The following is a 13,503-nucleotide window of genomic DNA, read 5'->3' as shown; positions in this document are numbered from 1 at the left end:
TGTTTACTTTGTAAACATTTTCTTCATATAAACTCTATTTTAAAAAATGTCTTAAAAACCTATGTTCTAAGTTCCCTTTGTCACACATGAGGACCATACAAGAAAGAAGAATGAAAATTTAGAGTCACAACAAGGAACTACCTCCTCTTATGCACCATGATTTCCACTAGGTTGACAAGCATGATTGTAGCCCTAACTAGTTCAGAAATGACAACTTCTAATATTATTCATCATGAAAGCTGATATAGCCCAAGATTAATTTAGGGTAGGTGGAGTAAATGTGTTTTCCTATTATTAAAAGAAAGAAAATATGGTAGGTAATTTCCTCAAGTATAAGGTAAAAGATTTCAGCTCTGGTAGGAGAGTCATCTGGATGGATACTTACCTTATAATCAAAGTTTTCATTTAAGAAGTTCTTACGAAGTGCATCAGACAGGTATAGAACTGTTGTAATAATAACGCTAGTGAAAAAAAAAAAAGAACATTTTAAGTTGGAAACTTTGCATTAGTGAAAATCATTTATTACATAAGAATAAAAAACAATTAAGGTAAAAGAAAACCTACAGGGGGCACCTGGATAGCTCAGTTGGTTAAGTGTCCAACTCTCGGTTTCAGCCCTGAGATCAAGCCCCATGTCAGGCTCTGTGCTCAGCTTGGAGTCAGCTTGGGATTCTTTTTTTCTCCTTCTCCCTCCCCTTCCGCTCACCCCCCCCATCCCACTGTCCCCAAATAAATACATAAATAAATAAATTTTTTAAAAAGGAAAAGAAAACCTTCAGGAAGCGTGTGGAATAATATTATTTGAATACCATGTGCTAACTTTTTGAAAATTTTCTTTAAAGTAATCTCTACACCCAAAAAAAAAAAAAAAATCAATCACTGAAGTTGGGTTCTTTGTAAAATGATACCCAGATCTATGAATTCATATGACTCAGGCAGAAATATATTAATCTCTAGCAGAAATTAATGCTTTTATTAATTTCTGAACAAAGCAAAATGATTAATCCAAATACAATATTCCATATTTGATTAACATGGAAGAAAGCCACACTTCAAAAAAAATACAGAAAAAGAAATGGAGCCCAAAGATGAAATCAATAAAATGACAGAATATATTGAGTATTTATTAGAGGTCTTCTCTCTGTTCTCCCCCTTTTAAGGTATTAGGGGTCAGGCAAGAGCTATGGAAGGCAGACTCCCTCTCTCCTGGTGACAGAATGCCACTAAAGAAACAATTACAGACTGTGAAATTGTCTATAACCCAGCACTAAGCTGAGGGAAACTGCCAGTGGGTGTTAAGGCAATTCAGAAAATGGGGCATTTCAGGGCTGGAGAAATTAGGGGAAGCCTGACAAGGGGACATATACAGCCACGTGTCGCTTGCTAGGGAGATTAAAAGAGGATTTGGTGAGCATTCTTGGTTAATTCTAGAGTTAGGCAATTCGTTCAAAACCTGCTCCTTTTTGTAGCTCTGTGAATTGACATTCAAAACTGAATGCATATCCAGTTGGTTCATTTAATATTACATACAGCATTACACTGAAACAACACAGGCCATTCCCCAAAATACTATAAACTAATGGTATACATATATATATATGGTTGATACTCAAAACCTCCTCGACCTTTGCTGAGATGCATGCCCAATGGAGTGTCTGATGTGATGAGACTCCAGTTCTCACCACAGGATTTGCAATCAAGGGGTAGAGTTCTATGACTGCAAATAAAACAAAAGGAAACAAAACACCCCACCAACTTCACACCTTGATTATCCTACTGGTAAAACCTAGACTAGAGGGATATTTATAATTAGAAGAATATTTAGAGCCTTTGAAGGACATAAAGGTTCATTATTGTTATCTGCTGGAAAACTCACTATGATAGCCTTCTCCTGGGATAGGAAAATATTAATAAGACTAAGGGGTCAGATGGTTGAATGAGAATAGCCCAAGGTAAAGAAAGGGAAAGAGAAGAAAACCACCATTTCTCGGGCACCTGCTCCACCGTGAGTAGGCATGTACATTTTATATATGTCAATTACATCTTTCAACAACTCTTACTCTGAATGTTAGGTGTAAGCAGAGCCTATGAAAATGAAAAGTCCCGTGGTGTCTCCAGCTCCCCAAACAGCAGATACCATCAGTGAATTTCCTACTAAAGAGATAAATCACCTGCAAATAACAGTATGAAGTGGCAATTTTCCATAGCCACTAGCAGAATTGATGATAACTGAAGAAATCATTAAAATTCCCAAAGTAGTTTATCTAAAACTTACATTATGAAACTAATGCTTAATTATCAGAAAATGGAATGCTATCAAGCAAGGAAGCAGTTCATTCTTAACATGTGGTTCTAAGCACAAACGTTCTGCTATGGTATTCAATGGAGAAATACACACAGTCCCACTACACCTGAGTTTCACATAAAAAAACCACCTTCTGGCCCACGACTGTAGCATGAATTGTTGTTCAGAAACAAGAGCATCCAGTGCTAGTGAAACATGACATATCTGGGATTTAGACTATTGGGCCTAAGGTCCTGGCAAGCAGCCAAAACATTCAACTTTCCAAAGTAAGAAGGTTATTCCACAGCAAAGATGACCCATTTATTATTTATATGCTGGGTCCCAAACACAAACAAAATCCACAGTTCCCTGAACTGTGCTCACTGGTAAACAACATGGAGCCTCTGTGACCTTATTGTCAACCAGTGAGTCTTAACCTGGTTGCTCTCTGGAATCACCCAGGAGCCTTTAAAATACAGATAGATACCCCCAGAGATTCTAATGAATGGACTTGGGTACAACCTGGACATCAGGAGTGTTAGGACTCCCAGGTGATTCTCCTGTGCACCCAGAACTGAGAACCACTGCTCCAGACAAAGCAGTGCTTCTCAAACTTTAGTGGGTACCTGGTGATCTAGTTAAAAATGCAGATTATGACTCAGTAGGCCTGGGGTGGGGCCTGAGATTCTGCCATTTCTAACAAGCTCCAGGGGATGCTCACGCTGTTCATCCTTGGTCCACCCTTTGAAGAGCAAAGCTCTCCAGAGGCCTAAGCCAGATAAACATTCCAACAAACTCTGTTTCACATTCTCTTGGCTTCTAGCATTTTAGGCCAGTCATTATACCTGGTCATTCTTTAAGGGAGCATGTAGTCCTTGTTCTAGATTCAATACCTTGTCCTGTCACCAAGGCCGGTTTATTATTAGGCACAAGAGGCAGAGGGCATAGGACCTACGATCTTTTCAGGAGCTTTGGAAAATATTGAGACTTGAAAAGATGTTATGGGACCAAAATTAAAACTGCAAAATAAAAACTAAAAAAAGGTTTAATTATATGTCTGTAGAATGCAACATTACTTATATCATTTATTGTCCAATTTCATATTTAGGCAACTTCTATTGTATTAAAAAAAAGTATAGGTTACTTTTTACAACTTTACAAGAATTCCTAAATATACAGAAATGCTGAGAAATCCCAAGCAGTTCGAGTTAAATGACTCACTCATAGGCCAATAATTTAAAAAGCAAAATGTGAAAATCGCTTTTTACTTCTTTTCTTCAGTAAAATGTGGCATGTGGGTCTATTTAATATGTTTGATAGGCTGAGAGGTAAGACCTCCAAAAACAAGACTTCCCAAAACTAGAAGGACCTAAAGTGAGTCTACTTCAAATGCTTTTCATTTATGCTTAAAACATTCAGCTCAAGTCACAGAGGCAGCTCCCAGAGCTTTTCATGGTAACTCAGCACTGAGTGAGGATCCTGGCACACAGGTCTCCAAGCCATAAAGGCAGTTATACATTATTGCTCCTTCATTGTAGTCGATATCTGTGGTGTTTAGAGATCTTGCTCTACTTGTTCCAATTTTTCCAAAACAATGTGGCTCCTTTGGTTTTATTCTTTTACTCATGACTCAGTTTTTGAGTATAAGGACATTTCAAATCTCAGCACACCACTTCAATAGCCAAGAAAGGTTTGCAATCTGTTACTACAAATGGTCAAATGACTGATATTTGCCAAAGAAGTACAGGCACAAGGATGACTTCGGACAACCTTCATCTATGGGCACAGCACGGTAAAATTTACATAGAAAAGAGGAACTAGCGCACAGGAAATCAAAGTTATTGCTTCAAGATTTTCAGTTGCCACCTCATTCTGGCATTTAGAAAGTATTTTTGAAGAAATACTACCTCCCTGCTCTAGAAATCTCATCTATTCTAATTTGTTGTAAACTACTCCGATTTGTTAACGTGCTGAAGCAAAAGCCCACCTCCACAAATTATACCTGGACTGGGAGAAGCAACTTTGTGGATAAACTGGGTATCAGAAGACTAATGTTTACACAATGAAAATCTAGGGAACTCTAATCATGGAGAAAAACAACTTCCCTACAACCTGGTGGGTTAATAGGGGCAGAAGAAATCAGCACAAAGACTCTTGGGGCAGATGAAAATCCTGGAAGGCCATCGAAGGGAACTGATCTAAGCTAGTGGTCCTCAAACTTTAGAGCCATGACAAAATCACCTCGAGGATTCATCAGACTTCAGGGCCTTACCACCACCGATGGCCTGGTGAGTTCCAGATGGGGCCCAACCAGACGATTCTAACGCACACGATCGTCCTGTCTTGTTTTGGGGACTGTGTTACAGATGGAGGAGAAGACAGCCAAGGGTTGGAACTTGGACAGCAGTGATGCTGGGGGATCTGGCCTTGTTAATCACTGCTTCACCAAGGGCCTAGCCCACAGTAAGTTTTATTGAATGACTGTAGCCTCACAACTATATGTAAACCTATGCTTTGTTATACTTATTTGCTGTACTAGGTAATTCTAAAATGAGAAGCTTGTAAAACATTTTATGCCTTTTTAAAAGCTATTTTGAAGAACAGACTGAAGGCACTCCAAGTGGAGGGCACAGCATAAGCCAAAATGGAAGCAGGAAATGGAGTGATTGGGCTTTTAGTCAAGTGTGCCGTATGGGTGAGGAAGAACAAACCAAGATTGAAATGGAGGGATTTAGGGATTTTAAAAACTCCCTTGACCTTCTCCACTGAGTGGTACTGGCAGAAAGTCACTCATGTGTCAACAGGCTCAGGTTTAGCCTATCAGGCTCAGATTGTAAGGAAGCCTTTAGTTCATGGATCCATTCTTCCTACCAGCTCCTCACAACTTACCAGGACATGGAGTATGCGGGAGGTTCTTGCGTAAATATTTGCTGTCACTATTTAAGTTTGGCACATTCATCTGAGTAATAGATAGTTTTGGTAAAAATCAGTATCTTATCTCTCCCTTGGACTGTAAAATTGTTCAAGGATTATTACCCTAATAGAAAAACACCACCACCAACAACAAAATACAGTAGTAGCCGTGTTGGTGGGTGCTCAACAGATAGCTGCTCGACCACCCAACTTTTCATCGTCTCTATCACATACTCTGTCTTCCCTCCTGTTATAGTGCCAAGGCTCCTAGCTAAGGCCAAGCTTTTTGTGTGTGCACAATTTCAGAGCTACTCTAAGTGTGGCAAGCTTCTTTCACTGAGAAAGTCTTATCACAAAAAGCATTGTCAGCTAACCTAAACTGCATGCCTACGTGGTTAGTTTAATTTCCAGTGCAAGCTGATTGTGCACAGGTAACAGGCAGTTCTCAAAGGGCACACTGCAATTCTGCACTTAGCCCAACCCCACTTCCCAACCCCCAGCTTGTTCCTTCACTTATTCCTGTTTTCTTTAGTAGCACCAGTATTTCTGTCTTTGCTAATCCATTCCTATTTGTAAACTAAAATACTGTATTATTCCATATTTTAAAAAGAGTCCTCGTCCCTTAACTCCTTCCAGATGTAGCCCCATTCCTCTGCTTCCTTTCACAGCAAAACTTCTAATGAGCTGTTTTCACTTTCTCAATTCCTAGCTGTTCTTGAATTCAATCTAATAAGGCTTTCTCCTCCATCGCTGCGCTGAAAGAGCACATGCCATGGTCATCAATATCTACACAACACTGCCAAATCTGGGGGCAACTGTCAGTCTTCATCATCTCCAATCTCCCAACAGCTCTTGATACTTCTACCTTCATGGAATAACTTCTTCACAGGACAGTATACTCTGCTGATTCTCATCTTAAATCATGGGCTGCTCCTTTTCAGTCTCTTTTGCTGGATGCTTCTCCATGTTCTGGCCTTTAAAATGGCAGCATGCTCTATAGCCCAGTGCTGAGTACTTTTTTCTTTTTAATCTACTCTCTTCCAGGTGCTCTCATTCAGTGCCATGGCTTCAAATATCATCCATATCATCCAATGACCCTCAAATGCACACCTCCAGCCCTAACCTCTTCCCTCAGCTCCACAGAAGCAGGGGTAGCTTCCTCTTCTATGTTTCCACTAAGATATCGAAGAGTATTTCAAATTTCTGTTTCACATAAGATTCTTCACCTTCCCCACCCCCAAAGCTGCTCCTCTCAGCATTTCCCCACCAAAGTGAATGGCACCACCATTCATCCTTCTGTTCAGGCCAAAATTCTAAAGGCCATCTTCCATTTTTTCTCTGCCACCCACATCCAGTCATCTGCAAGTTATGTTATCTCAATCTTCAAAATCGATCTTCTTACTACCTTCACTGCCATCTACCTGTTCGAGCCATTAGCTGGATTGCTGTATTAAGCTTCTAACTGGTCCTTCTTGGTTTCTCTCTTTTTTTAAAAAATATTTTATTTATTTGAGAGAGAGAGAGAGCGTGCGCACAAGTGGGGGGGGGAAGGGGCAGAGGGAGAAGCAGACTCCCAACTGAGCAGGGAGCCCACGTGATGCTCGATACCAGGACCCTGAGATCATGACCTGAGCTGAAGGCAGACACTTAACCAACTGAGCCACACAGGTGCCCCCTTCTTGGTTTCTCTTAATGTTTCTCTACGCCCTAATATTTGGGCCCTGTCTTCCTCTTCTAACCTCATTGTTCCTGGCTCCTTCTCTCCTCATGTTCCAGCCACACTAATAGTCTTTCAGTTTCTTGAATGTGCCATATTCACTCTGACCACAGGGCCTTTGTATAAGCTATTTCTGCTGATAAGAACATTCTTCCTTTGCTGTCTGCCTGTTAACTCCTGCTTTGGCTTTCAGCTCAAGTTTCACTTCCTAATGAAAGAGCCTTCCAATCCCAGTTCAGAACAAAGTTCCTTTCATAAACATTTTCAAAGAACTATCTTTGCTCTATCTTTATGGCATTTATTTTATACTTTAGGTATTGAAAAAGATTTGCTGAGTGGATGGGTCAGTAAATGAATGAATGACCTTCCCTAAGAATCTTTGGTTCCATAAATCACCTATTTGCTACACTGATCTCATTTGAAAACTAAATTACTTGAAGGTACTAGTCAACTAAATAATTCAGTGTTTGGTGAGAAAAAGCACACATAAAAAAATGTATGCTATGTTTGAAGCCAACATGCACACAAGATAAACAAAATAAGGGCCTGAAATGTCAACTGTAAGGCCAGAAGGTTTTACTTCCCTCAGTAAGCAAGTCTGTTACAAGATTTATCTCTTTGAAAATGTATAAAGCTGTGACTTTATTTTTGTACTATATTTTGCAATGTGTATGGGAAGGGGGTGGAGAGAAGCTTGTCTCAAAGTGTCCTGTATTTTTGGTACTTAATTTTCATCTCCCTTATGTTCCTTCTTTCTCAAATTGAGCAGTTGTTCTCATCAGAAACATCTACCAAGAACTTAACAGTGGGGACAATACAACTTTGCACACAAGCAAGAGACACATGTCTCATCCTTGTGCAAGTTAGGCTGGACGCCCTTACCATGTCACCCGATATTAGACATTCAGGTGGAAATAAACATAAGACCATACTAATCACCAAGTGTCTGGTCACAGCTTTTAGTAGGACTTCAGATAAAGCAGGGAAGCTACAGGATTTGGGACAACATAGTTTATAGATGAAAGTTAAAGGCATTTAACTTACTTGAAAACACAGGAAGAAAGGACCAACACATCAAAGAATACATATTTTGAGGGATGAGCTGAATACAGCTGAGCTCAAAGGTAGGGCAGTGGTGACTTCTCACCTAGTTACTATCAAGTTGACATGTATTAGGCACATAGTAGGTAGTAAAAGTGGGAGTCTGGGTAAAAATGCCTCTTTGAGGGGCCCTGATCAAATATTTGTCTAAGAAAGTTAGCAACATGGAAGAAAGGTGGTCAACTTCAGAGACGTGGATCTAGCTCCTGCAACTTGCGTCTACATAGTTTAGCAAAGTGGTCATGTTTTCTTCCCAATGTATGCTAACGTTTTTTAAAAAGATTTTATTTATTTATTTATTTGAGAGAGAGCACGCGAGAGCACGCACAAGTACGAGCAGGGGGAGGGGCAAAGGGGGAGGGAGAGACGGAAGCAGACTCCCTGCTGAGCACGGAGCGGAGCGAGGCAGGGCTTGAAGCCACGAACCCAAGACCACAACCTGAGCCAAAGTCAAGACTTGAATGCTCAACTGATGGAGCTACCTGGGTGCCCCTGCCCTTTAACATATTTCAAATGTGTTTAACATCTTTCAGAAATGGACTTTTCTACCAATATTATAGTGGCTAATCTTTTTTATGGATAGAAAAGAAATAGTTGAAGGCTTATTTCTGGAATATATTGCATTCATAAGGCAAGAAAAATCTCATTTGGTTTCATAATTTGAATGGGAAATGGCTACGGTGGTTGCATGGGGAGAAGAGCGGGAAGCAGAAGAGCAGAGGGCAGTGTCTGTTCCAACTTGGGGTGTTCTCTACCAGACCCTGGAGTCCTCTCTCCAAATTGGGACGGACTTGCCATTGCCGGTGGAAAAACAGTGCCCATTTCTTATCAGCACTGACTTGAGTGGCAAGAGCGTGATGGTACTGCATTTAGCAAAGGCTGATGGCCTTTTTCTTGGATTTGCTTTGGGAGTATCTTCTGTTTAAATGTATTACACAGAACTCATCTTAAACTAACCCATGCTCCTGTTTGGTTAACACTGTAGATGAAAATCTTGAACATCATGTGTTTACTCAAAAGCAGAATCTATACTTCTAAGTCTGTTACCCATTTGTGTGACCATGAGTCTTCATAAATGGAGTGGAGATTTTTACGTAGAGAGAGAGAGAGATGGTGTTTAATTTTAAAAAGCCACATTGTGGTCACGGTTTTCAAGAAGCTCAAGCAGAGCCTGTGTGCATAAGAAACAAAATGTCAAACTTATTTTTGGTTTGAATTTTTGCCATTGAATATTCTAATTCAAGTCAAAATATCCCTCCACGCACAGGGCAGGCATAATGACCACATGATGACGTTGTGTGATGCAGATGTCAGCAGCCTGGACCTCTTCCCGGCTGGCTCCCTGGACCACTTCATAGCCCTCTGCAGAATGTTAGATCTTTGGTAATAACGCCAGATTCATGACCAATTGCTCCCTTTAAATCTATAGCATCCGGACATCCAGATGAAAAGATATTTGATTCTACTCACAGATATCAAACTAAATATGCTAAATTCTAAAGAGAGCTATTTCAGGAGTTTCAATTAGTCTTGAACATGGAAAAGCTGCTTCTGTACTTATGTAAAATATAATATGCCATATTATACTATTTGTTACTTCACAAGTTTTAACACATCGTTTTAACACCTCCACATCTATAAATGTATACTGCAGCAGAAGCCATATTAGGCATATCTTATCAAAATCCAACCCTATATTCCTGGGGCTCTTACCACCACCATACCTGGCATCTGGGGAGGACATATGGTGTCTTTGGTCTATGGATAGATACCTGGAGAATTCAACCTTTATCCTGAATATGAGGGTGTTCGGGGCTGGACAAAAGGAGGAAGGAGAAGCAGGCAAATGTAGACTTGAAGGAAAGAATGTTTATGAGACAGGGTAAATTACGAGTGTGGAAGTAAACATCAGCCAGTTTCCTCAAGAACTTCACCTGCATTCTGTATCCTGAGATGACAGAGACAGGAAGCATGAGAGCAGACACTGCCATGATACTTACTCTCTGGGAAGGCTCCTGCCATTCTGGCAGCTGCCTAATCTCCTTTCCTGGCTCCTACTCCTTCAAGTACTGACTAAGATCTTTTATTTTTTTTTCCTGGATATGCCTAATACAAGCTAGTTTTGCCAACTTCCAGAGATTCAACTTTATGTCAATATCTCTCCAAATGTCTTCTCTAGTTCCAAATTTTGCTGAGAGCATTATTTTCAGCTCTCTACTGGCCATATCCCTTGGCTGTATAAAAGGAACTTCAATCTTCATGTATCCAACTCAGGGGTCATATCTTATCCCCAGTGCTGAGCACATGGTAGATGCTTAATGTATCCTGCTGAGTTAAAATGAATTAAGAAAGATTAGAAATGACTTAAGTGTCTAGCAACAGGGCTGGTTAAATAAATGATGGTACACCAATTCAATAGAACATTATATGCCCATAAAAGAGCAAAAGAAACATAAATGAATGAGGGGCTTTCTATGTATTAATGTGGAAAGACTGCCAGGATTTTTAAGTGAAAGAGCAAAGTGCAAAATAGTGTATATATTATGCTACCTGCCAGGCTCTGTATAAAAGAACACTGGAACGTCACGCAAGATGCTAATAAAAGTGGTAACTACAGGCTGGGGGTAAGGGATAAATACAGTAGATGGGAAGGGGTTTTTTCAATGTACACTCTTCTTATATTATTTGATTTTTGAACTATGTTAAATGTATCACCTGTTTAAAACAAATAGTAATATGTATTTTTTTTAAATGAGAGAAGTTAATTCAGAGACAAAGAAAAAGAATCCCAGGATTTGAAGATTTCAAACTTGAGATCAAACTAGAAAAATCATTTTTGTATCTCCTCTCATCCATATACTAAGCTGCAATCATTGTCAACTTAAATGTCTTACTTGTTAGCCACCAAGCGCATAACAGTCCAGTCCTTCGGAAACATCTCTGGGCGTATCAATATTCGGAACACAGTAAATATCTGTAGCAGGAAATCCTTGGATAGGGAGGAAACAGATCATTTTACTGAGTTATTTTAACTGTCAATACACACACACACAGAGCACTGTTGTTGCCATTTCCAAAGCAACTACAGAAAAGGAAGCCATGCTTCCATAGTTCACCAGGAGAAGGAATCATCACTGTTCTATTCTCAGCACCCACTGGCTTGCTACCCTTCCCAAATGTTCTCTTTTCCTTTTCTTTCTCATATACAGTGGAGATGACCTTTCATTCCTCTTCACAAACTCTAAACATTTAGATTTTATAAATAAAGGGGAAGACTGACAGTTGAAGATTAGCAGGCAAATATATTCTTTCTTTTATTATAGTGTCCTCAACATCAGAACTTTTCATAGCGAGAGAACGATCAACAGATCTTCCTTTTAAGTAGGTGTCAAAATTTAGAAAGTTATGTTCATTAAAAAGCATTTTAAGCAAACACCCAGGTTTCTTCGAGGGCATTCTGAGGACGCAGCATTAATGGTATGCATGCAGGTTTACAGAATCTGAATGTGCTATGTAGAATACACTCAAATAAGGATGTGTGCTAAGCTGAGCCCAGTGGTGACTGCTTAGTAGCTATGACAGTGTCAAGGAATTATTCACAGAGTTGCCATGCCAGAGGGCAGCAGTACTTACTGAGATGTTAACTTTAAACTGATCATCTAGAAACATTCTTGACAAAAAGCTACTGCCAGACACAGAAATACCTCTTCTTAAAACATTTCAAGTGATAGGGCCCCAATCGCTGCAGCATATTACACTTAAAGGGGACTCAAGGAGACAATATACATGTACTGAATGACATAAAGCATGCCCAATCAGAAAGAGATTGGCTCAGTCTAGTTTAGATTTGTTAACTAGCAAACTTACAGATTTGTTGATAACCTCAAGCAATGCTAGGAAGATATATCTACCAATCTGATTGAAAGCAACAGTATGGTGTCGCTTAATTAAAAAAAAAAAACCACACATGAATTTTATTTATGAAACCCAGCAACACATTATGTGAAACATGTAAACTGCTTGAATAGAAGATTATGGTTGTCATTCATATCATCAGAAGATAGATAGGATCTGAAAATATAAGAAACATGTGGTAGCTCTGTGTGTGTGTATGTGTGTGTGTGTGTGTGTGTGGTTTTTTCACATACTCTAACAGCTTTGATCAAGCCCATAAATATTTTGACACGAAATTATTTTAGCTTCTTTGGCATCAACACACATACGTTGATATGTGTAGTATGTGCCATGTGGAAATAAGCCCGCTAGGTCATTTGCCTTTAAATGGCCAGACAGACCCTTCTCATGTAGGCAGAATCACCAGACACAGTTTCCCAAATGAATTCTACTGCAGGTCAGACAATTCGGGGAAACCCCTCACATTCCAGCCCTCTCTTGGGAAAGTAGGTCATTAGCATACTAATATGGTGAGAAACCCTTCTTAATGCATTTCTAAAACTTCAAAAAAGTTTTTCAGTTCATTCTTTTGGGTTTTCCAGACATGAATATATATAATCCCTGCAAAAATGGATGTCTGCATTTACCTTTCAAAGAATTATATCCTACTTCAGTTTGCTATCTGGTGGCACTTGCTTAGATGGATGTTTTAAAAAAAAAAATCATGAAGGTGGGGAATCACTTCTCATAGTCTACAATGACTTAGGAATAGTTTCATTTCTAAAATATTGAAATTTCATCTTTTCCCCTCTCGACTTTTAGGGAATCGGAAATTGGAGGTAGCACCCTTAGCAATGGGTGTGTGTATGGGGGTAGGGGGGTAGGAGAGATTGATGGAAGCTGCACAGGGAAAGAATTGTCTGAAAAACTGGTTATAGCAGGCAGGACGTCTACCTTCCGGGCTGGCAACTTTGGTTGCTCTTCTTTTGTAGGGCTGGGGTCAAAGGGAAAGTTATTCCAGGTGTAGGAGCTGGGGACAGACCATCTGTTTCTGTGCCATCTTATTTTCTTATTCCCACTTATCTCACAAAATAAAAGGTGTGGCAGCGTGCGACACTGAGCCAACACCCACATAGTGACATAAATCTTTGCTTCCCCTAAGAAAACTTTTTAGTGTCTCAAATAGCTTTCTACAGTACCCATGCAAGCTTCATCTACCTTTATAGAATCCAACGCATTGTGGCAATCTTACAATGACAATGAAAAGCCCTTTCAGTGAAAATCAGAAAATCGAGATTTTAATCCTGACTCAGCAATGAACAAGCCCAACGACCTTGGCAGTTTATTTAACCTTTCTGGAACTGAGCTCTCATATTTGGAAAATGTGGAGGCTTTAAGGTCCCTTGTAGTGAGCCGTGATTTTGAAAAGTCAGTATGATCACTTATCTGTTATTATACTAGACAAATGTTTTTTTCTTATTTCTCAGCTGTAGGCTAATGTTTCATCAGAGGGTAACATAAACACCTTCTACTGTGGCACTCCCATCATATGACTGAGCTCTGCAAGGATTTACTATCAGCTGCCATGCAACTG

General features: G+C 39.7%; 1 protein-coding gene across 6 annotated transcripts in view; it reads right to left on the bottom strand.

The window, feature by feature from the left end:
- DOCK4 (dedicator of cytokinesis 4) overlaps window positions 1–13,503 on the bottom strand; it is a 417,063-nt gene that overhangs the window by 78,016 nt on the left and 325,544 nt on the right. For all 6 annotated transcript variants that reach the window (XM_081800230.1, XM_081800232.1, XM_081800233.1 and 3 more), the window contains 2 exons: window positions 10,910–11,004; window positions 386–461 (listed from right to left, as the gene is read on the bottom strand). In XM_081800230.1, the coding sequence (XP_081656356.1) occupies window positions 386–461; window positions 10,910–11,004 (171 nt within the window). The remainder of the gene's footprint in view (window positions 1–385; window positions 462–10,909; window positions 11,005–13,503) is intronic.

The sequence above is a fragment of the Leptonychotes weddellii genome, chromosome 12 (assembly GCF_054177405.1).
Source record: "Leptonychotes weddellii isolate Sample4059 chromosome 12, ASM5417740v2, whole genome shotgun sequence".
Taxonomy (NCBI): Eukaryota; Metazoa; Chordata; class Mammalia; order Carnivora; family Phocidae; genus Leptonychotes; species Leptonychotes weddellii.
This window is presented reverse-complemented; position numbering and strand designations above follow the sequence as displayed.